We start from the raw sequence: 15398 nt of genomic DNA, 5'->3' as shown, positions 1-15398 counted from the left end.
GGTGTACCCCGCCTTTCGCCCTATGACAGCTGGGATAGGCTCCAGCGCCCCCCGCGACCCTGAAAAGGATAAGCGGAAGCGAATGGATGGATGGATGGATAGTCGGGCTTGGATTCTTACTTCCAAATAAGCTTTACAGTCTGATGTTATTAAAATATACTTTTAAATAGATTGTTAATATTTGTGCAAACTCTTCTTAAGAAGTCTAATCTTATTAGTCAACCTAGGGCTGCCTCTGGCCCCCACGCTCACTTCATATTACACTTTTACAGGATGTCTGCGTCACTGCATAGTTTTAACACTCATCACTGTACATTTCACAACGCTATGTAAGAAAAAAAAAAAGACTAAAATTTATTTATTTATTTATTTTTTACCTAAAAAGAGTGACTAATTTGAAATCTACTCCACATTACCTTCCCATGTTTTCCACTCTTTTCCTCCCCACATGCACCAACCCTGTCACGGGCCCCTGGGGCTGGGGGTGTCGGGCTCTGCTTTGTCCCAGCCAGAGACTCTTCTTCTGCTTCAAAGCATGAAGAGCCACACAAACGCCTCCTGGTCTTTTACAGTCTGTCCGGTAGAGTTTGCTGTGGCCGTTCATTCGCCTTCCTCCTACCGGCTCCTCCCCGCCTGTGTATCAACTCCGTGACGGGTCACGTTATTGGAGGTCGGCAGTCGGTCGGTGTGGAAGCACTGCACTCTCTTCCGACGAGTGACTATCCTGCCTGTACTTACCATAAAATATTACTCAGAAGAGTTGACGGGAAAGCGAAACCAGACGAGAAAACCAGAGGGGGACTCTTATAAAATCCCGGCTTTGAGCGCTGCGACCGACAGAAGGCTGTAATCTGAAGCAAGAGGAGCGAGGATCTCACCGCGGACTGGATGACAAGCTCCACGGTATTATAGGTGCACCGGAGTCTGCCGACGACATGGAAGAGAAATAGTTGGTAACGTTACGCCTTTTCTTTTAAGAATACATCTGTTATGTTTCTGTGGGTTGCTGTGAGAAAAGCCGAGGAGTGCCTTCGCGTAATAAAATGTCAGTGTAACAGTTTATTTGACAAGAGTCACATTTGTTGTTCAGTGTCAAGTTCCCACTCGCTCTCAAAACGCCACAGCTTGTGTCGTCCTGTTCCCCAGCGAAGCCAAACATTACCCTGAAATATGAAGAAATGTAATTTATATATATTTATATATATTTGGTGTTGGGTTTCAGTGTAATGGCACTCTTTTGCTCTGAAAAGCAGGTTGTTACTACTTACTTTAAGCTTCATTTGTTAATTGCTGTGCCACTGTAATGCACTCCTAATAAGCCTGTAACTCAGTGCCCTGTGTGTTGGTTTGGCCTGTTTCCAATCTGTGCCATTTTAGTTGAATATAAGTGCAGTAAAAATTAAACTGTAATAGGCTCGTTTTTTTAAAAAGCAGTGGTTCATTTAAACCAGTTCTTAAGCCTTTCCTTTGTTTTGTTTTGTTTTTCATCAGTTTGGATTCAGCCGAGGTCATGGATGCAAGCTGGAAAAACTGCTTCGAAGAGGAACTTCTGTGTCCCATTTGCCTGAATGTTTTCGACGAGCCCATCCAGCTGCCGTGCAAGCACAACTTCTGCAAGGGTTGCATCTCTGAGGCTTGGGCCAAAGACACCGCCGCGGTCCGCTGTCCAGAGTGCAACCATGACTACGACCAGAAGCCCACACTGGAGAAGAACTTCAAGCTCGCCAACATAGTGAAGCGCTTCAATGCTTTGAACACTGAGAAAGCCCCCCCTGTGCTGCACTGTGTCCTCTGCAGACGAGGGCCCCCGCTGCCCGTGCGGAAAGTCTGTCTGCGTTGTAAGGAGCCCTGCTGCCAAACTCATATCCAGACGCACCTACAGCAGCCGTGTGCGGCGCCGGGACACCTGTTAGTCGATGCTGAGGAGCTGAGCGCTTGGACCTGTCCCAGTCACGAGGAGTACAGGCTGCTCCACTGTGAGGAAGAGCAGGTGGCTCTGTGTCCGTTCTGCTGCATCTCTCACTGCACTAACCAAAGACACACAGTCTGCGATGTTGATACGCAACGCATACAAATGCAGGTACAAATGCGCACACACACACACATACACACACACTCTCCTACAGGGCAATGAAAAGATTTCATTTGGTGCACACAATTCATGGGTAATTCTTTCAGTTCGCTAGTCTATAAAGGCCTTCTCTCTTTCCCTCCTCTTTAATCTGATGTAAAAGGACTGGACAGGTGAAAGCCACCCCTCTGGGTACATGGATAGCACACAAACACACATATATAGGCATACTTCACACACACACACACACGCTGCTTTTAACCTTGATCATACCACCCACTCTTTACCGCCACGCCTTCCCATTAGCAGCGCTGTGCCCTTCGGATAAGTGCTGTGATGCAATCTGCATCCACCGGAAACGATGACCTATGTGCGGTGAGGGGCGGAAACGCGTGTAGTTTGTTTATGTTAGCTGATCAGTTTCAGGGTTCCAGGGTTGGAATGCTATTTTAGGGACATTTAGCAGGGAGGAAGAGGTGGAAATGAATTGAGAGTAAGAGCAAAATAGATCCTAATCTGGTTACGAATTGGCAACAATTAAATAATGAGCGTGTCTTGGCAGCCTTGACCTCAGGATGCGTAAAGAAACGAGGGCCAGCATGCCATGGCTGCCACCGCCATGTGGGGTTTTCCTCACTTTATTTCTGTTTCTTTGCTTTTCTCAAGACTAATGCAAGTAGCAAGGTGTAAAAACAGCCACCCACACCTTAAACACATTCCTTCCCTTCTCCTCCCTATCTATGGAAGCAATCAGAAGCAGATTTGTTTTACAGTTTGCCCTCTCGTCGTCTTTTTGATACTATTTAGTGAAGGCATTATTCCACTTGGGGAAAGTTACACATATTTCTTTCCAGGGTAAGTTCTAAATCAGTTGACCCTGGTTCAGAGCTATTGGGACAAAAGATGTCTGTTCAGCCCTTTCCACAGCTGCTCTCTGTGCACACTCATATGCACACACCCAGCCATCTTTCTGTTCTTTCACAACTGTATTTTCACAGAGCATATTGCACTGTGGAGTCACACTGTCCATCCCTGGACCTTCAGGCATATAATACACAGTGATTTATTGAGAAAAAAAAGTGTTAATAGCAAAAACTGTTGTGCTCCTTGTGTGCTGGGTCATTTGTTAAAGTAATACGAGACCACAGTGTCTTCTCGTCATTATTTGCTGAGAGGTCGTTCTCCTTCGCAGAGCTGTGGTCTATTTTGGTCTTAAATTCCCCGGGCAGCACTCTTGTTGCTTTTGGGATAAACAAAGACACAAAACCGACGTAGCAATGTTTGTATCTTTTAGTTATCTTTGGCTCTCAAAGGAGACTTTTACATTAACCTTTTGCAGACATGCTGGTAATTTCGAGATGAGAAAAGAAGCGTAATATAATAGTAATGTTCTCCCTGGGACAAGCGGAGGAGGAGCCCTCCCACACAACCTCACCTTGGCTTTCTCAGGCACCTCAGCAGGAAACCGTCGCTCATGGAAGCTCTGCTGTTTGAAGCTTCGTGTATCTGGGCTGGAGTGAGTCAGATACCCAGAATACTGAGGGCAGGCCACTGACATCAGAAGTAGGGAATAGTTGTCAGTTGATTGTGAAAGAGGCTCTCTGTTCATTGAGCCTGAGGCTCCTCATTTAAACATGAGCTTCCTGGCAACCTGTGGGTGTCTGGATGCCTAAATAGGACAGTGGGGAAAGTGATCATTGGCGGGCTTAAGCTTGATAAAGGTAGGCTTTCATGCTGCTACACTGCCCCAGCCCCTCTGTGCTATTTCAAACACACAAGACAAAAAAAAGGAATTGGAGGAAACACGACAAAAAGAGGAAGACAGAGTTGCTGAGCAGAAGCATCAAGACAAGAGGAAGACAGAGTTGCTGAGCAGAAGCATCAAGACACAGAAAAGCTGCTGCTATAATGTGAAGCCAGCTCACATAAAGCAGCTCACGCACCATTTACGATACTAATAACCCAACAAAGTGCTCTTTCCTGTTTTGTCAATGCAGCATTCACACTGAGCTCGTGTGCGCCGTGTTACCAAAGTGATGAATAATACCAGTGCACCGTCTTAAGTTCAAAGGCACTGAGGAGGCAGGACATGAAAAAGTGAAGGAAAGAAGAAACACAGGCAGCCAACTGACACAAGTCCACCAGTTTGCAGGGTAGTGTCAGCTGTTACGGTTACTATCAGGTTGTTTGAAGAGGAGTGTTTAACTAAACTGCCTCTTGTGTAAGCAAGATGTGGTGTTGAGATGGAGTACAGGTGTAGGATGTGTTACAACTGTGCGAAACAGGATTAAAGACTACGCTGCTGATTTTCAACGTAAAGCCCTGCCAATTACACGAGAAGTGTTCGCGCTCAGTGCTAGCTGCATCTGAGAAAAACACTCAAAACAACATTTCATTAGTGAACATGTAAAATCCACTAACTGAACACATCACAGTGTGCTCGTGGTTTCTATATGTGATCTCATTGTTGGTGCACAAAGCAGAACTTGATATGTTATGGTGAAACCACCAAAAGCTTTAGATAACGACTCTGACAAGTCATTTGGAACATGAACCAACACGAGGCATTAATAATGCTTAAACTGTAAAGTCCTTAATAGAAATGTGCCTCAACTTTAATTGGGAGAATTAAGAAGAATAGTCTTCGAGGTGTGTGGTACAGGGCTTGCTGCAGCCCTTGCTGAACTTATTGTTGTTCTTTCCATGAATGATATGAAAACCTCTGCAAGTGCAGCTGTTAATTACATTCACCCGCATGGCTGTATGATATAGGGCTTACTTCAACAGTTCACTTTATTTCTGCACACACACTCTATAGGTGTCAGTATAACAGCCCATTAAGCTGTACTCATAAAAATGTATTCTTGATTTCACTTGTGGGACCAATTTTTTAAAAACATAGTCAGCACTGCAGGGTGATGCAGCAGTTAATTCACGAACGAAATGCAGTGTTTTTCCTTCTCAGCACTTAAAGCTTCCCTCATCGATAGTTTTATAGCTACCGTGGATCAGAAACTGTGTAATGTTAGAGATGTCGCTGATAGAAATGACTCCGAAGCTCAAGTGTCAGTGGCAGTTCCCTCAGTTCAGCTGAGCTTTTGAGCATCTTTCAGTTAATTGATCCGGTTTTACTTATTTGGGTCACTCCCATCCACTACTTTTCCAGCTGTAGGAGACAGCTGTAGACAGCTTTGAGAAACCAGCTGTCCACTGCCTGCTCAGCATCAAATAGCAGAGTATCTCAGTCACATTAAAGTTTACAAATGTAGAGACTAGCTAACAGTAACAAGCAGTTAGAAGACAAATAGGGGTTGGAGTACACTAAAAACAGAGCAAAATTGGTGGCTAGTAATATTTTTAAACCTTTATTTAACCAAGAATGAAGTCTCGAGAGTTAGCATGTTTTGGAAGAGTGTCCTGGGCCAGTATAGGCGGCGTTAACTTCGGGTGCAGAGCTAAAGCTCCCAGAGAAAAGCTGCACAAGCACAGGAAGAGCATGTAAACTCCACACACAAGGGCCCTGCCCCAGGTTCAAATCCAGAACCCTCTTGGTTTGAGGCAATAGTGCTAACCACCAGACTACTACGCTGTCCCAAAATGAGTGCCTGGATAGAAATTTTGTCAGTTTTTGTGGCCAGCCTTAAAATATGCTGAAGCAGTAGAAATACCACTTTTGGGTCTTTCCCATGTCAGTGCATTTACTCTCAGCTGCCCAAAATACATGTCATATAATCCACTCTGCTTCCTTTGAGTGTTAGGGGAGATAAACGTATTCCTGCTGTTTCCTAGGTGGACAAATCAGTAGTCTTCTTCACTCAAAAGAACTGTTCTGATAACAAGCATAAGTGAGTTATTATGGTACATTTGGCTACTATTTTATGCCATTTAGAGTCTTTCTTTGTTATTTTGTTGAAACTATATACACTGTTGAAAGTGTTCACTGTGGTAAACTATAGTGGCCAGCCTGTGGATGTCCATTAGACAGCACAACGTGAGTGTTGCAAGCAGCTGAAGAGGCCTGTTGCTGTGATACCACAATGTGACTACCCTGAGACTCACTCACTCGAGACCACAGGAATGTCCTCATTCTCCCTATCTCTCTCTCTTTTGGGCGAAACTTTTTTTTCTCCTTTTTCTTTTGGTTTCGCTCTCTTTTTGTATGTCTTTCTCACTCTCTTTCTATCCGTTCTTGGCATGTGCAAGCATCGCCTTTCCTCTCGTCCCCTTTCTCGGGTGCATGCTCATTGGGAGGGAGGGAGGAGACCTCGGCGCTGTGCACACAGACATGACAATCTGTCACTGACACACAGGCCAATGCAAACAATGGGAGCAATGCATGTGGCAAAATGAGAAAGTGCGGGGGGGGGGGTAGTGAGGCACCCCCGCTCCCTACATACACATGAGATTTCACATATGACTACATACACAAGACTTTGTTGCCATGACAGCAGGTTTTCTCTTATTTGGGTACGCGGCCTTTCCAATGCAGAAACAGTTCATTAAAAAGTCTACCTGCCCTCCCCTGTTTCTAGTTAGTTGTCAGTCTGTGACAGCAGATTGATTCCCAGCCTCTGCAGTAAATGGGGAAGGATTATGTTCAGTGGATTTTTTTTAACTGGCTCTTGGCTCTTGTGTACCCACAGAGGAAGTAAGCTTGTCCCAACAATGGAGCTCATTTGACACAGCAGGGTCAGCGTCAAACTTTGGAGCAGTCAGAGAATGATTTGTGCAGCCATGTTTGCCTTTGCTCTCCGAATGCCTAAATGCATGTTCATGTCGCTGGCAGCTGACTGTGGAGAAAGTTGTCTCGATGCCTCGTGAAAAGCAGCTAGGTATGCTGCGGTCACAGCCGAGGCCCAAGTTTTTCAGAGTTTCTAAATGTATGGGTATCTTTGTTTTTAATTTTCAGGGCATCTTGTTGTGGTTCGCCTATCTAATCCATCCTATCTGTCATTCCTCCACAGGCCATGCTAATGAGGCAGCAAGACAGACTGGAAGGTCGTGTTCAGAACATCGATGAGCACCTCAACAAGCTGGAGTCAGACAAGACACTGATGAAGGTGCATTTTCAATTCCGAATGTTATGTGAATGTTATCAGCATGGGGGTTTGTGCTATAATTTTGTCTGCTGTAATGAAATTACTCTACCGTTTCTCACTCTTGGGAAATCAAAGGTAAATGTAACTTTAACTATGACTGGCAGGTGCAGCAAAGTGAAAATGGATTTAACAAACGACTTTCCCACTTTCATATTGAACAAGAACAGCATAGATTCCATAAAATTGTGTGTCTGTTAATAAAAATTGTAGTATCTGTTTGTTAACATCAGTACTTTTAGTCATTTAAAAATGCATTTCTGCGTGTAAACGTGCATACTTGTGTATCCTGTGACCACAGGATGCAGTGTCTGAACTGAAAGAGCGTGCAAGAGCCCAGTATCAGCGGATGCATGCGCTGCTAGAAGCAAACCAGGCTGAAACCATGCAGATGCTGGAGAGCACCTACAACTCGTACGTGAGGAAGAACTCCCAGCAGGTGCTGCAGCTCAACGAGAGGCGCCACGAAGCAGAAAAACTCCTGAGCTCAGTGCAAACATTCTTCCAAAAAGCAGGCAGTTTGAATTTCATGAAGGTACAACAAATCTGCAAATTGTTTTTTCTATTTATCGAACATGAACCTTTATCTCTATGACCCCTTTTCACAGTTCTTGCATCTGCATCAGACAGTGATACTTTTGAGGGATATAAAATGATGTGATATGAAAGCATGCGCAGTAAACCCTGATGCATCTTATAATAACTGTTAGTGAGACATTTGAAGGTGTGTGGGAATGACCCGTGAAACTTTTGTTTTTTCGTTTCAGAATACAAAACCTTATCAGCTCCTCATGGACAGGTAAGAAGTTATTCTAAGATATTCATTTCTTTGGACTAACTCAGTGATGTTTTCATGCAAGCTTTTTAGTGCACTGATCATCATCTTTATTCATTGTGAGAAAAACAGCCAAACTATCAAATATGTCCTTGTACAACATTCAACTGTTGCGTTGTTTTCAGTGGAATTAGCTAAATGTAGCTTTAGCGGGTGTACTGGTAATAAAAGCAGGCAAAAAACAACAACAACTCCAACAGAGGTCAAGCAAGCGAAATATAAGCAAAGGTCAGAGAAAACAGCAGTAGAACAGATAAACCCATGTGTTTCCCCTATGATGTATAAATGGAAAATACTCTGTGATGAATTATTTCAAAAACCTGATCATAAGCAGGAGGGGTTGTCTCCTTGCCACATGTTATTTGCTTGTTTAATGGTGGGACTGGGTGAGCCTCACAGTTTTCTAACATGCTGCAGTGATTTTAACTATTCATTTGTCACTCCTGGCCTCAACAACTTTTTTTTAGCACTATGCATAGTGTTTTTAGCAAGTTAAACTTTGACCCTGCACACTACAGCCAATGGATCTACAGTCCCCTGGACATAGGGTTGCCAACTCCCTGAAAAATAAATAAGGGACACCTCGTGGCCAGGGCCGGGCAACCCAGTTGTCTTCACCCTTCCCAGTGTGGTGAATTTTCTAGCTCTTTTTTTGTGTGTGAAATTATTTTTTTTAACCATTTGACTTGAAGTTGATTTAAGTAGATGCATATTCTATTCTTTGTGATATGAACACATGTGAAACAAGTGATCATTTAGCCATTTATTTTTAGCTCAAAATGACAACATTAACACATAAAACAGGTCTCTTTCTTAAACAGAAGCCTGTCATGCTTAACTTTTGAGAATATAAGTAAATCTTTCTTTAAAAGAACTCTGTCCTGCTTAACTTAAAATAATAGAAAATAATAGAAAGAAAAATATTCTTGTAACAGTGCACATTTAGTGCATTTAGTACAATTGGCTTCAGCTGAGGTATTATTTCAGCTTTTCTAATGCTAATCAGCTGCTCCTGTTTGTAAACCCGCTTGTTCCCATGATTACGCATCATAACTCATCATCATTATTCACCTATGTATTACTTTTATGTATTAGTCATCTATTTGTTGTAATCATCTATCCTTGCAGTTGTTTATTACACAAAATAAATTATATTATCCCACTTCTGGCCACATAGCGCTGATATTCACTGCACATGCCCATATTAACTTTTTCCAGCCAGGTGTTTTCCTTTTCCCATTCTTCCCTTTCTCTGAGGGGAACAAACATTGCTGCTCTAATGCTGGGCTTACACTGTGCGATTTTTGGCCCATTTTGAGACGATTTTTGAGTCGTGCGACCGTTTTGGTGATCGGACCGATTTTGGCCTTCATCGTGCGTCGTGTAGTATACGTGGGGTAACGAGAAGTGATTAACACCTCACGACCAGCTCCCGATCATCAATCGCTCGTGAGGATCTCACCACAGCCGCTCACACTGCTCACGCGCAAACACGTAAACGTCGGTGAAAAAGACGGCGCAGCACGGCAGTGCAGCGTGTGATCTGGACACAAGCGATGGAGGCACAACTTGTAGAACTTTGGAAAGCTCATCCGAGCCTTTTCGATGTGGCATCACAAAATTATCACGACCACAACAACCGTGAAAATAGTTGGATTTACACTGCTGCTCAATCACAGCTGCCTGATCAATGTTTTCCATTAGCAATTTAGCAAAGTTGATGGTGGTGGTGTGCGTGTCTGTGTGAGTGAAAGACAGAGAGAGAGAGCGACAGATTTTCTGTTATAACCTTCATTTTATGGAGGCACAGGGTGAGCTCTCAGGTCGCATCAGAGCATCGGGCGGTATAGTGTGAGACCTGCATCGTGACCTACCAACTTCTAACCCTGCGAGTCAATCGTGCAGTTTGAGCAGGAGCTGAATAACGTGACTGAAAAAATCGCAGTGTCTGCCCAGCTTTAGGTGTACTGTCGTCCGAGACTTGCACCGCAGTGTCGGCGTTTGTTTCCCTGTTGGCCATGCTTCTTGTTGTGGTCACCTGTTGTCTTCCGGTATTTTCTCCGCAAGCGACCTTTCCTCGACCAATGAGATGAGCGGTAATCTGAATTGTCATACTCGAATTGTCATAAGTGTGCTGTCAGCTCATTGGTCACAAAGCAGGAGAGGGGCTGGGAATTATGTTTTCAAACAAAGCGTTAATTCCATTAACATTTATAGACTACTTTTGATTCTCACTGTATTACGGGACAAAGTGCGTCCCTTATTAGCTCAATACGGGACGTGTACTTTTTTTTTCTAAATACGGGACGATTCCGTATTTTAAGGGACGGTTGGCAACCCTACCTGGACAGCATGATTTTGGTGTGGATGTCCAGTCTGAGGTGGATGGGTTCACCTCAGACGTTCACTTGGCTGCAAAGTTTTTCCCGATAGTCTTCTTTCTGCCATATGGTGACATTTATCTTTGGCTGTCGGGGACTTTCAGTATATACTCTTATTCACAACAATTTAGGCCTCATCTTCCTAATATGCTAATATTAGCCTAACCATAGCGCTGTAGCTAGCTACCTCATGGCTAGCTACAGGTAGCAGGTCAATTGATGGTTTATTCATGTATAGGTTTATTTATGTAAATCACAACAACAGTTGTCTCAAGAAAGTATTCAACAATGAAGGAACCCCCTATTAGTAAGCACTTTGCAACAGTAAGAAGGAAAAACTTCCTTTTAACAGGAAGAAACTTTAGGCAGAACCAGGCTAAGGGAGGGGCAGCCATCTGCTACAAGTGGTTACGACTAAACATTCAAACATCCGTTATTAAGTTTGCAGTTTGTATTATGTCAAGAGGTATAGCATGGCTGTACTTTTTTTTTTCGTACTTCAGTAAAAACATGTTATCTCATTTGTAGGTGTCAGCTAGTTCACATCTAAAGCTGCATCTACACAGGAAGTGATTAGCACTTAAAGCTGATGGTTGATTGCTAGCAGACATGCCAGGTTCCGGTTGCATAGCTAACCGACCGACGTATTTACTGAGCTCTCACATGTCAATAACCACCATTCTGTGCAGTAATTGGTAGTGACCTCCCCTCAAAGTAGAAAATTGTTTTATCTTGACTTCACATCACCAGTGGTTAGTCAGGTGAAGTTGACAAACTTTCTAAGGTCTGTGCTCAACATGTCGATTCGCAAATCTTGTGTTGAGGCAGATTAGCTTCTAACTCTGCTAGACCTTATTACTGGGAGAAAAGTCACACTAGTCATTTTATTGTTGAAAGAAGTTGGACTATTTTTAACTTAAGCATTTCAACATGTTATCGTTAGGGGTGAGTCGGTGCTTGTTTGCTTTTGGGAACTGATGGAGCATTTAGACTTGAAAGTCACTGGTTTTCAGACTCAACAAGGGGATATTTCCAAAAAGTTCTTACAATGGCCACTTCAAACTGGGTTTTAAAATGCCCAACCTTTGGCACCAGAACTTTTACAGTCTGTTGTAAAAACAGGTTTGTCTGTTTAGCCAATTTTGTAGCTGTATCAGTTTTAATAATGATTAAACTGGTGCAATGATTACAGTCAAACTTTGCATCCTATTTAATCATGCAGTGAGCTACCAATGGAAATAACCAAGCTAGCTAAGGTAGTGTTGATAACTTCGCAGCACTATCATCTTGTCCAAATTTAATCACAGCCAACTTTAAAAAAGAATATTTATATTTTTTAAATCTCAAAGTGCAGAGTGTCTCTAACAATTCGATACTAATGATTTTACTGTTGTGTTTCTTTTTACAGGTCAAACTCACATCTGAATAGCATTATCCCTCCAGTCAGAGTGGGCCAGCTCCACTCTCATCATTTGCTGTCCGACCTGTCAACAAAAGAGAAGAACTTGCGAAAAATGCTGGAGGGTAGGATTAAATTACAGAAAAATAACTATAGATGAGTTTTTCAGAGATGTATTATCATTAGAATTAGCACTCATCTCTCTGTCCTACCTCTACTTGTCATTCTCAGAACCGTTCAATGAGTCGCCTCTTCTGGAGATTGTGCAGTCTCACAGCAGCTCTGCTAGCTCCCAGTTGGGGACTAGTTCAGGAATACAGAAGAGGAAATACAGCATGGCGTTCCTGGAGGCTAACCCAGAAAACTCCCAGAATCCTCCACCTTTGCTCTACAGCAGCAAAAAACCCTTCCTGGCCAACCAAGGTCACCGGGCATCATCTGTATATGCCTCTGAAGTCCTCTCACAGAATCCTCACACTGGCCCTGGTCATAGTCGGCTCCTAGATACTTCAGCCCATCACATGGTGGGTCTAGGGTCCAGCTCTAGCCACCACTCAGGAACCATATTCCCATCCTCCCACTTCTCAAGTGTTGGTGCCTCACAACAAGCCGTGTACGAAGGGAGGAAAGTACTGATGTGTACTTGCTGCTCCAGGGCCCCTGCTGCTTGCGCCCGGCCTCCGTACCCAGCGTCGGACACCTTCCCCTCTGTGACCTCTCAGGAGTTTGCCCCACATGCCCCTCTACCTGCAAGTCAGCCACTGCAGCATTTTCCCATGAGGGGACTGATGGAAACATCGCAGACAGCCAGACATGCTGAATTCTATGGGCTGTACGGCCAGTCTTCAACCAAGCATTACGGGACCAAATAATAAACCCAAATCAGTATCCGTTCTGTTTTATTAGATCACGTTTGGCATCAAGAAGTTCCATGTTTGCTTTTTTTTTTTTCTCCTTTCCATTTTGATTCAGAGACGCAACCCCAGATTATATCTCCACACACCTTTATGACAATCACTCTTGACATTTATTTGAAACCATTTGGGGAGAACATGCCCTGTTAACTTGTGTAGCTCTGTTTACTCCCCGAATCACAGTGACAGTACTAATGATCTAATTTGAAAGCATTATTTATTGTCTGTTTCAGTTCGACTGGAAGTGCTAATGTGAATAATGTAGTCTTAAATCCATTCAAACTTAAGAAATGACATATTCTTCAGGGGTCCTGGCATGGGACTCCAGAGACTCCAGTGCCTAAAGAGACTGTTAACACACTTGTATTGTACTTGCAATTTCCTAACTCTTGATTAATTCCTGTTTGCAGCTGAAAGCATGCAGGGAGCCTCTCCATGCACTCCAAAGTCCATGTGGCTTTAGAAAAAAACAACAAAAAAAAAACACTGGACTGCAAATGTTTTGTTTTTTTCCAGATTCAGGTTTTTCCATTAGTTTTTTTTTTTTTATAGAAGATTATGAATAAACCAAAATCTTTTGAATAAATAAAAAAGCATATTACATGACCTTTCATTGTATTTTGAGCACTGGTTTTCAAAAGTAATCCGCTGGGTATGCTAGTGTGTACTTTAAATCAGGTGACGCGCTGGTTATTTTAAACGCCGTGTCTGATTATAGTTTGAGGTCTATTTGTCCTAAGAAGCAAATTGTGCGATTTGTTTGGGTAAAGAGCTTTTCCAGGGTGACTCACTGAGTTACACATGAAAACAAAAAATAAAGAGAAGGTGTTACAGTGGTACATCCGACCCTGCTGCTGACCAGCAAAGCTTGTAAAACAGAGAGAGAGAAAAAAAGACACTGAAAGGCGGAGGAGGTTACAGAGCGGCCCACAGCAGGCCCATTATCTGCCAATTTAGGACAGTTCACTTCCTTGTCAGCATCCTGGTCTCTGGCAAAAATCTCTGTGTCATCCCTCTTTGTCTTGTTATTGGAGCTGGTTGTCAAGTTAGGTCAGAGAACAGGAATAACCAATGAGCAGCACCTTCCCTCTCCTCTCTCCCTTCCTCTATCATTTTCCAGAGCTCGATGCAGAGGAGGAGAGGAGGGTTAGAGCGGAGGATGATATAAGCGCAGAGTTTTAATGAGGATCTACTTATCTGTCACTCATACTCCTTTCATTGTTCCCCTCCCCCATTTAGCGAGATAGCAGGAGCGAGCTTGGGATGGTGGGGGCAGCAAAGTCAGGGTCGAGGGGGGAGTAGCAATGGTAAGGCACATCACTTATTTATAGGTTATAAAACCTTGCTCCCTCCTATATGGTCCAGTCTGCTTTTAGTTTTTTTAGTTGTTGTTTTTTTGTCTTCTTTGAAATCTGTTTCACTTCCATGATAACTCGGCCTCCCTTTAGCAGCAAATGCACGAGGGAGAGGAGTGAGAGGAGCTGAGGTTTAGTTACAGTGTGGCAATCTGACAATGTGCGTATGTGTGTGTTTGTGTGTAAGCCAATTAGCATTCCCCTTGTTCACTGTCCCTTCTCGCTCTGTGTGTGTGTGTGTTATTAATAAAACATACAGCAGATGTTCCAAAGGAGCATTTTATCCATATGATCATTTTTATTTATAGAGCCCTATTAAATCAACGATCCATTCTATAGAGCGGGGTTTGCATGTGCTGTTTTTCTTTTTTTGTTAGGTCTCATAAAAGAATTGGAAATTTTGTTGAATCGTTCTCTCGTGCATTGTGTTGCCCTGTCCTAACTACAGGCACAAACACGGGGCTGGACGAAAAGCCTCTATGGTATGCTTGTTCTTGGTTTGCGTTGCCTTGTGTGCGGGCTCTGTGCAGACGAGTTGAATCCTGTTTTATAAGTGAATGTGTGCTCAGGTGTCGCCACACAATCAGGCGGTTAGTGCGTTGCATCGTATATGTGCATAATTAGGCTTGTGTGAGAGCTCCGCGAGGTCACGTATAGGGTAAAGGCTGATGCGCTGACAGCTGTGCTCTGTTGTGGCAGGTGTGTCGGGGCTGTATATGTATGAGAACAACACGCCCGTGCCTGCAGCAGGACATGAGCCTGCAGTACGTGTGCTCAGTGTGCAGGAAACTGTGCAGCTGTTGTTTGTATGCTTTTGCCAGTGACTAGAGATATTGGAGTCAAGGTAGGAACTGTTTCTCTCTTTTTCTCCCCTGACATTTATTACTAATTCTGATCTTCAGGGTCTGTTTACCTATGATATGATCTTGATACTCTGACAAATGTTTGCAACCTCTAATGCCAGTAATAACTGCAATATTTGCATCACAGCCCGAGCTGAAAGTGAGACAGTGATTTGGAAAGTATTCAGGCACCCTTTTCTGTGTCAAGCCACACTAAACCACACGTTTCAGAGTGGTTAGTGAATGTATTACTGACTAAAAATCATTCATATAAGTAGTGTTCAGTTCTTTATACTTTTTACTTGTCCTTTGGCAATAATTGGAGCTTCTAGGCTACAATCTTTGCACACCTGGCTTAAGATAGTTTATTTTATTCTCTGTGACAGCTCTGTCAAAGTGGATAACAAACGTGTACAAACTGACAAGTTCAGATCTTGCCAAAGATGTTTTAAACGGTTTAATTCTGCTCCACTAGTTACAGTCTGAGACTTGTTTCGAAACCACT

At 43.3% G+C, this 15398-nt stretch overlaps 1 protein-coding gene across 1 annotated transcript; it reads left to right on the top strand.

Annotated features, from left to right (window-relative positions):
• The first annotated feature begins 652 nt into the window (after window positions 1-652).
• On the top strand, window positions 653-13302 carry LOC146695539 (E3 ubiquitin-protein ligase TRIM8-like). The gene is made up of 7 exons (XM_085477777.1): window positions 653-953; window positions 1492-2080; window positions 7036-7131; window positions 7469-7702; window positions 7935-7966; window positions 11792-11907; window positions 12014-13302. Exons 2-7 carry the CDS (start codon window positions 1511-1513, stop codon window positions 12652-12654), a joined length of 1689 nt encoding a protein of 562 aa, XP_085333903.1. The 5' UTR covers window positions 653-953; window positions 1492-1510; the 3' UTR covers window positions 12655-13302.
• The last annotated feature ends 2096 nt before the right edge of the window (window positions 13303-15398 follow it).

The sequence above is a fragment of the Copadichromis virginalis genome, linkage group LG13 (assembly GCF_057382275.1).
Source record: "Copadichromis virginalis isolate Kocher_CV1m ecotype Utaka linkage group LG13, C_Virginalis_male_GT1.1, whole genome shotgun sequence".
Lineage (NCBI taxonomy): Eukaryota > Metazoa > Chordata > Actinopteri > Cichliformes > Cichlidae > Copadichromis > Copadichromis virginalis.
Note: the sequence above shows the minus strand (reverse complement) of the source record. Positions and strands in the feature narration are given on the sequence as shown.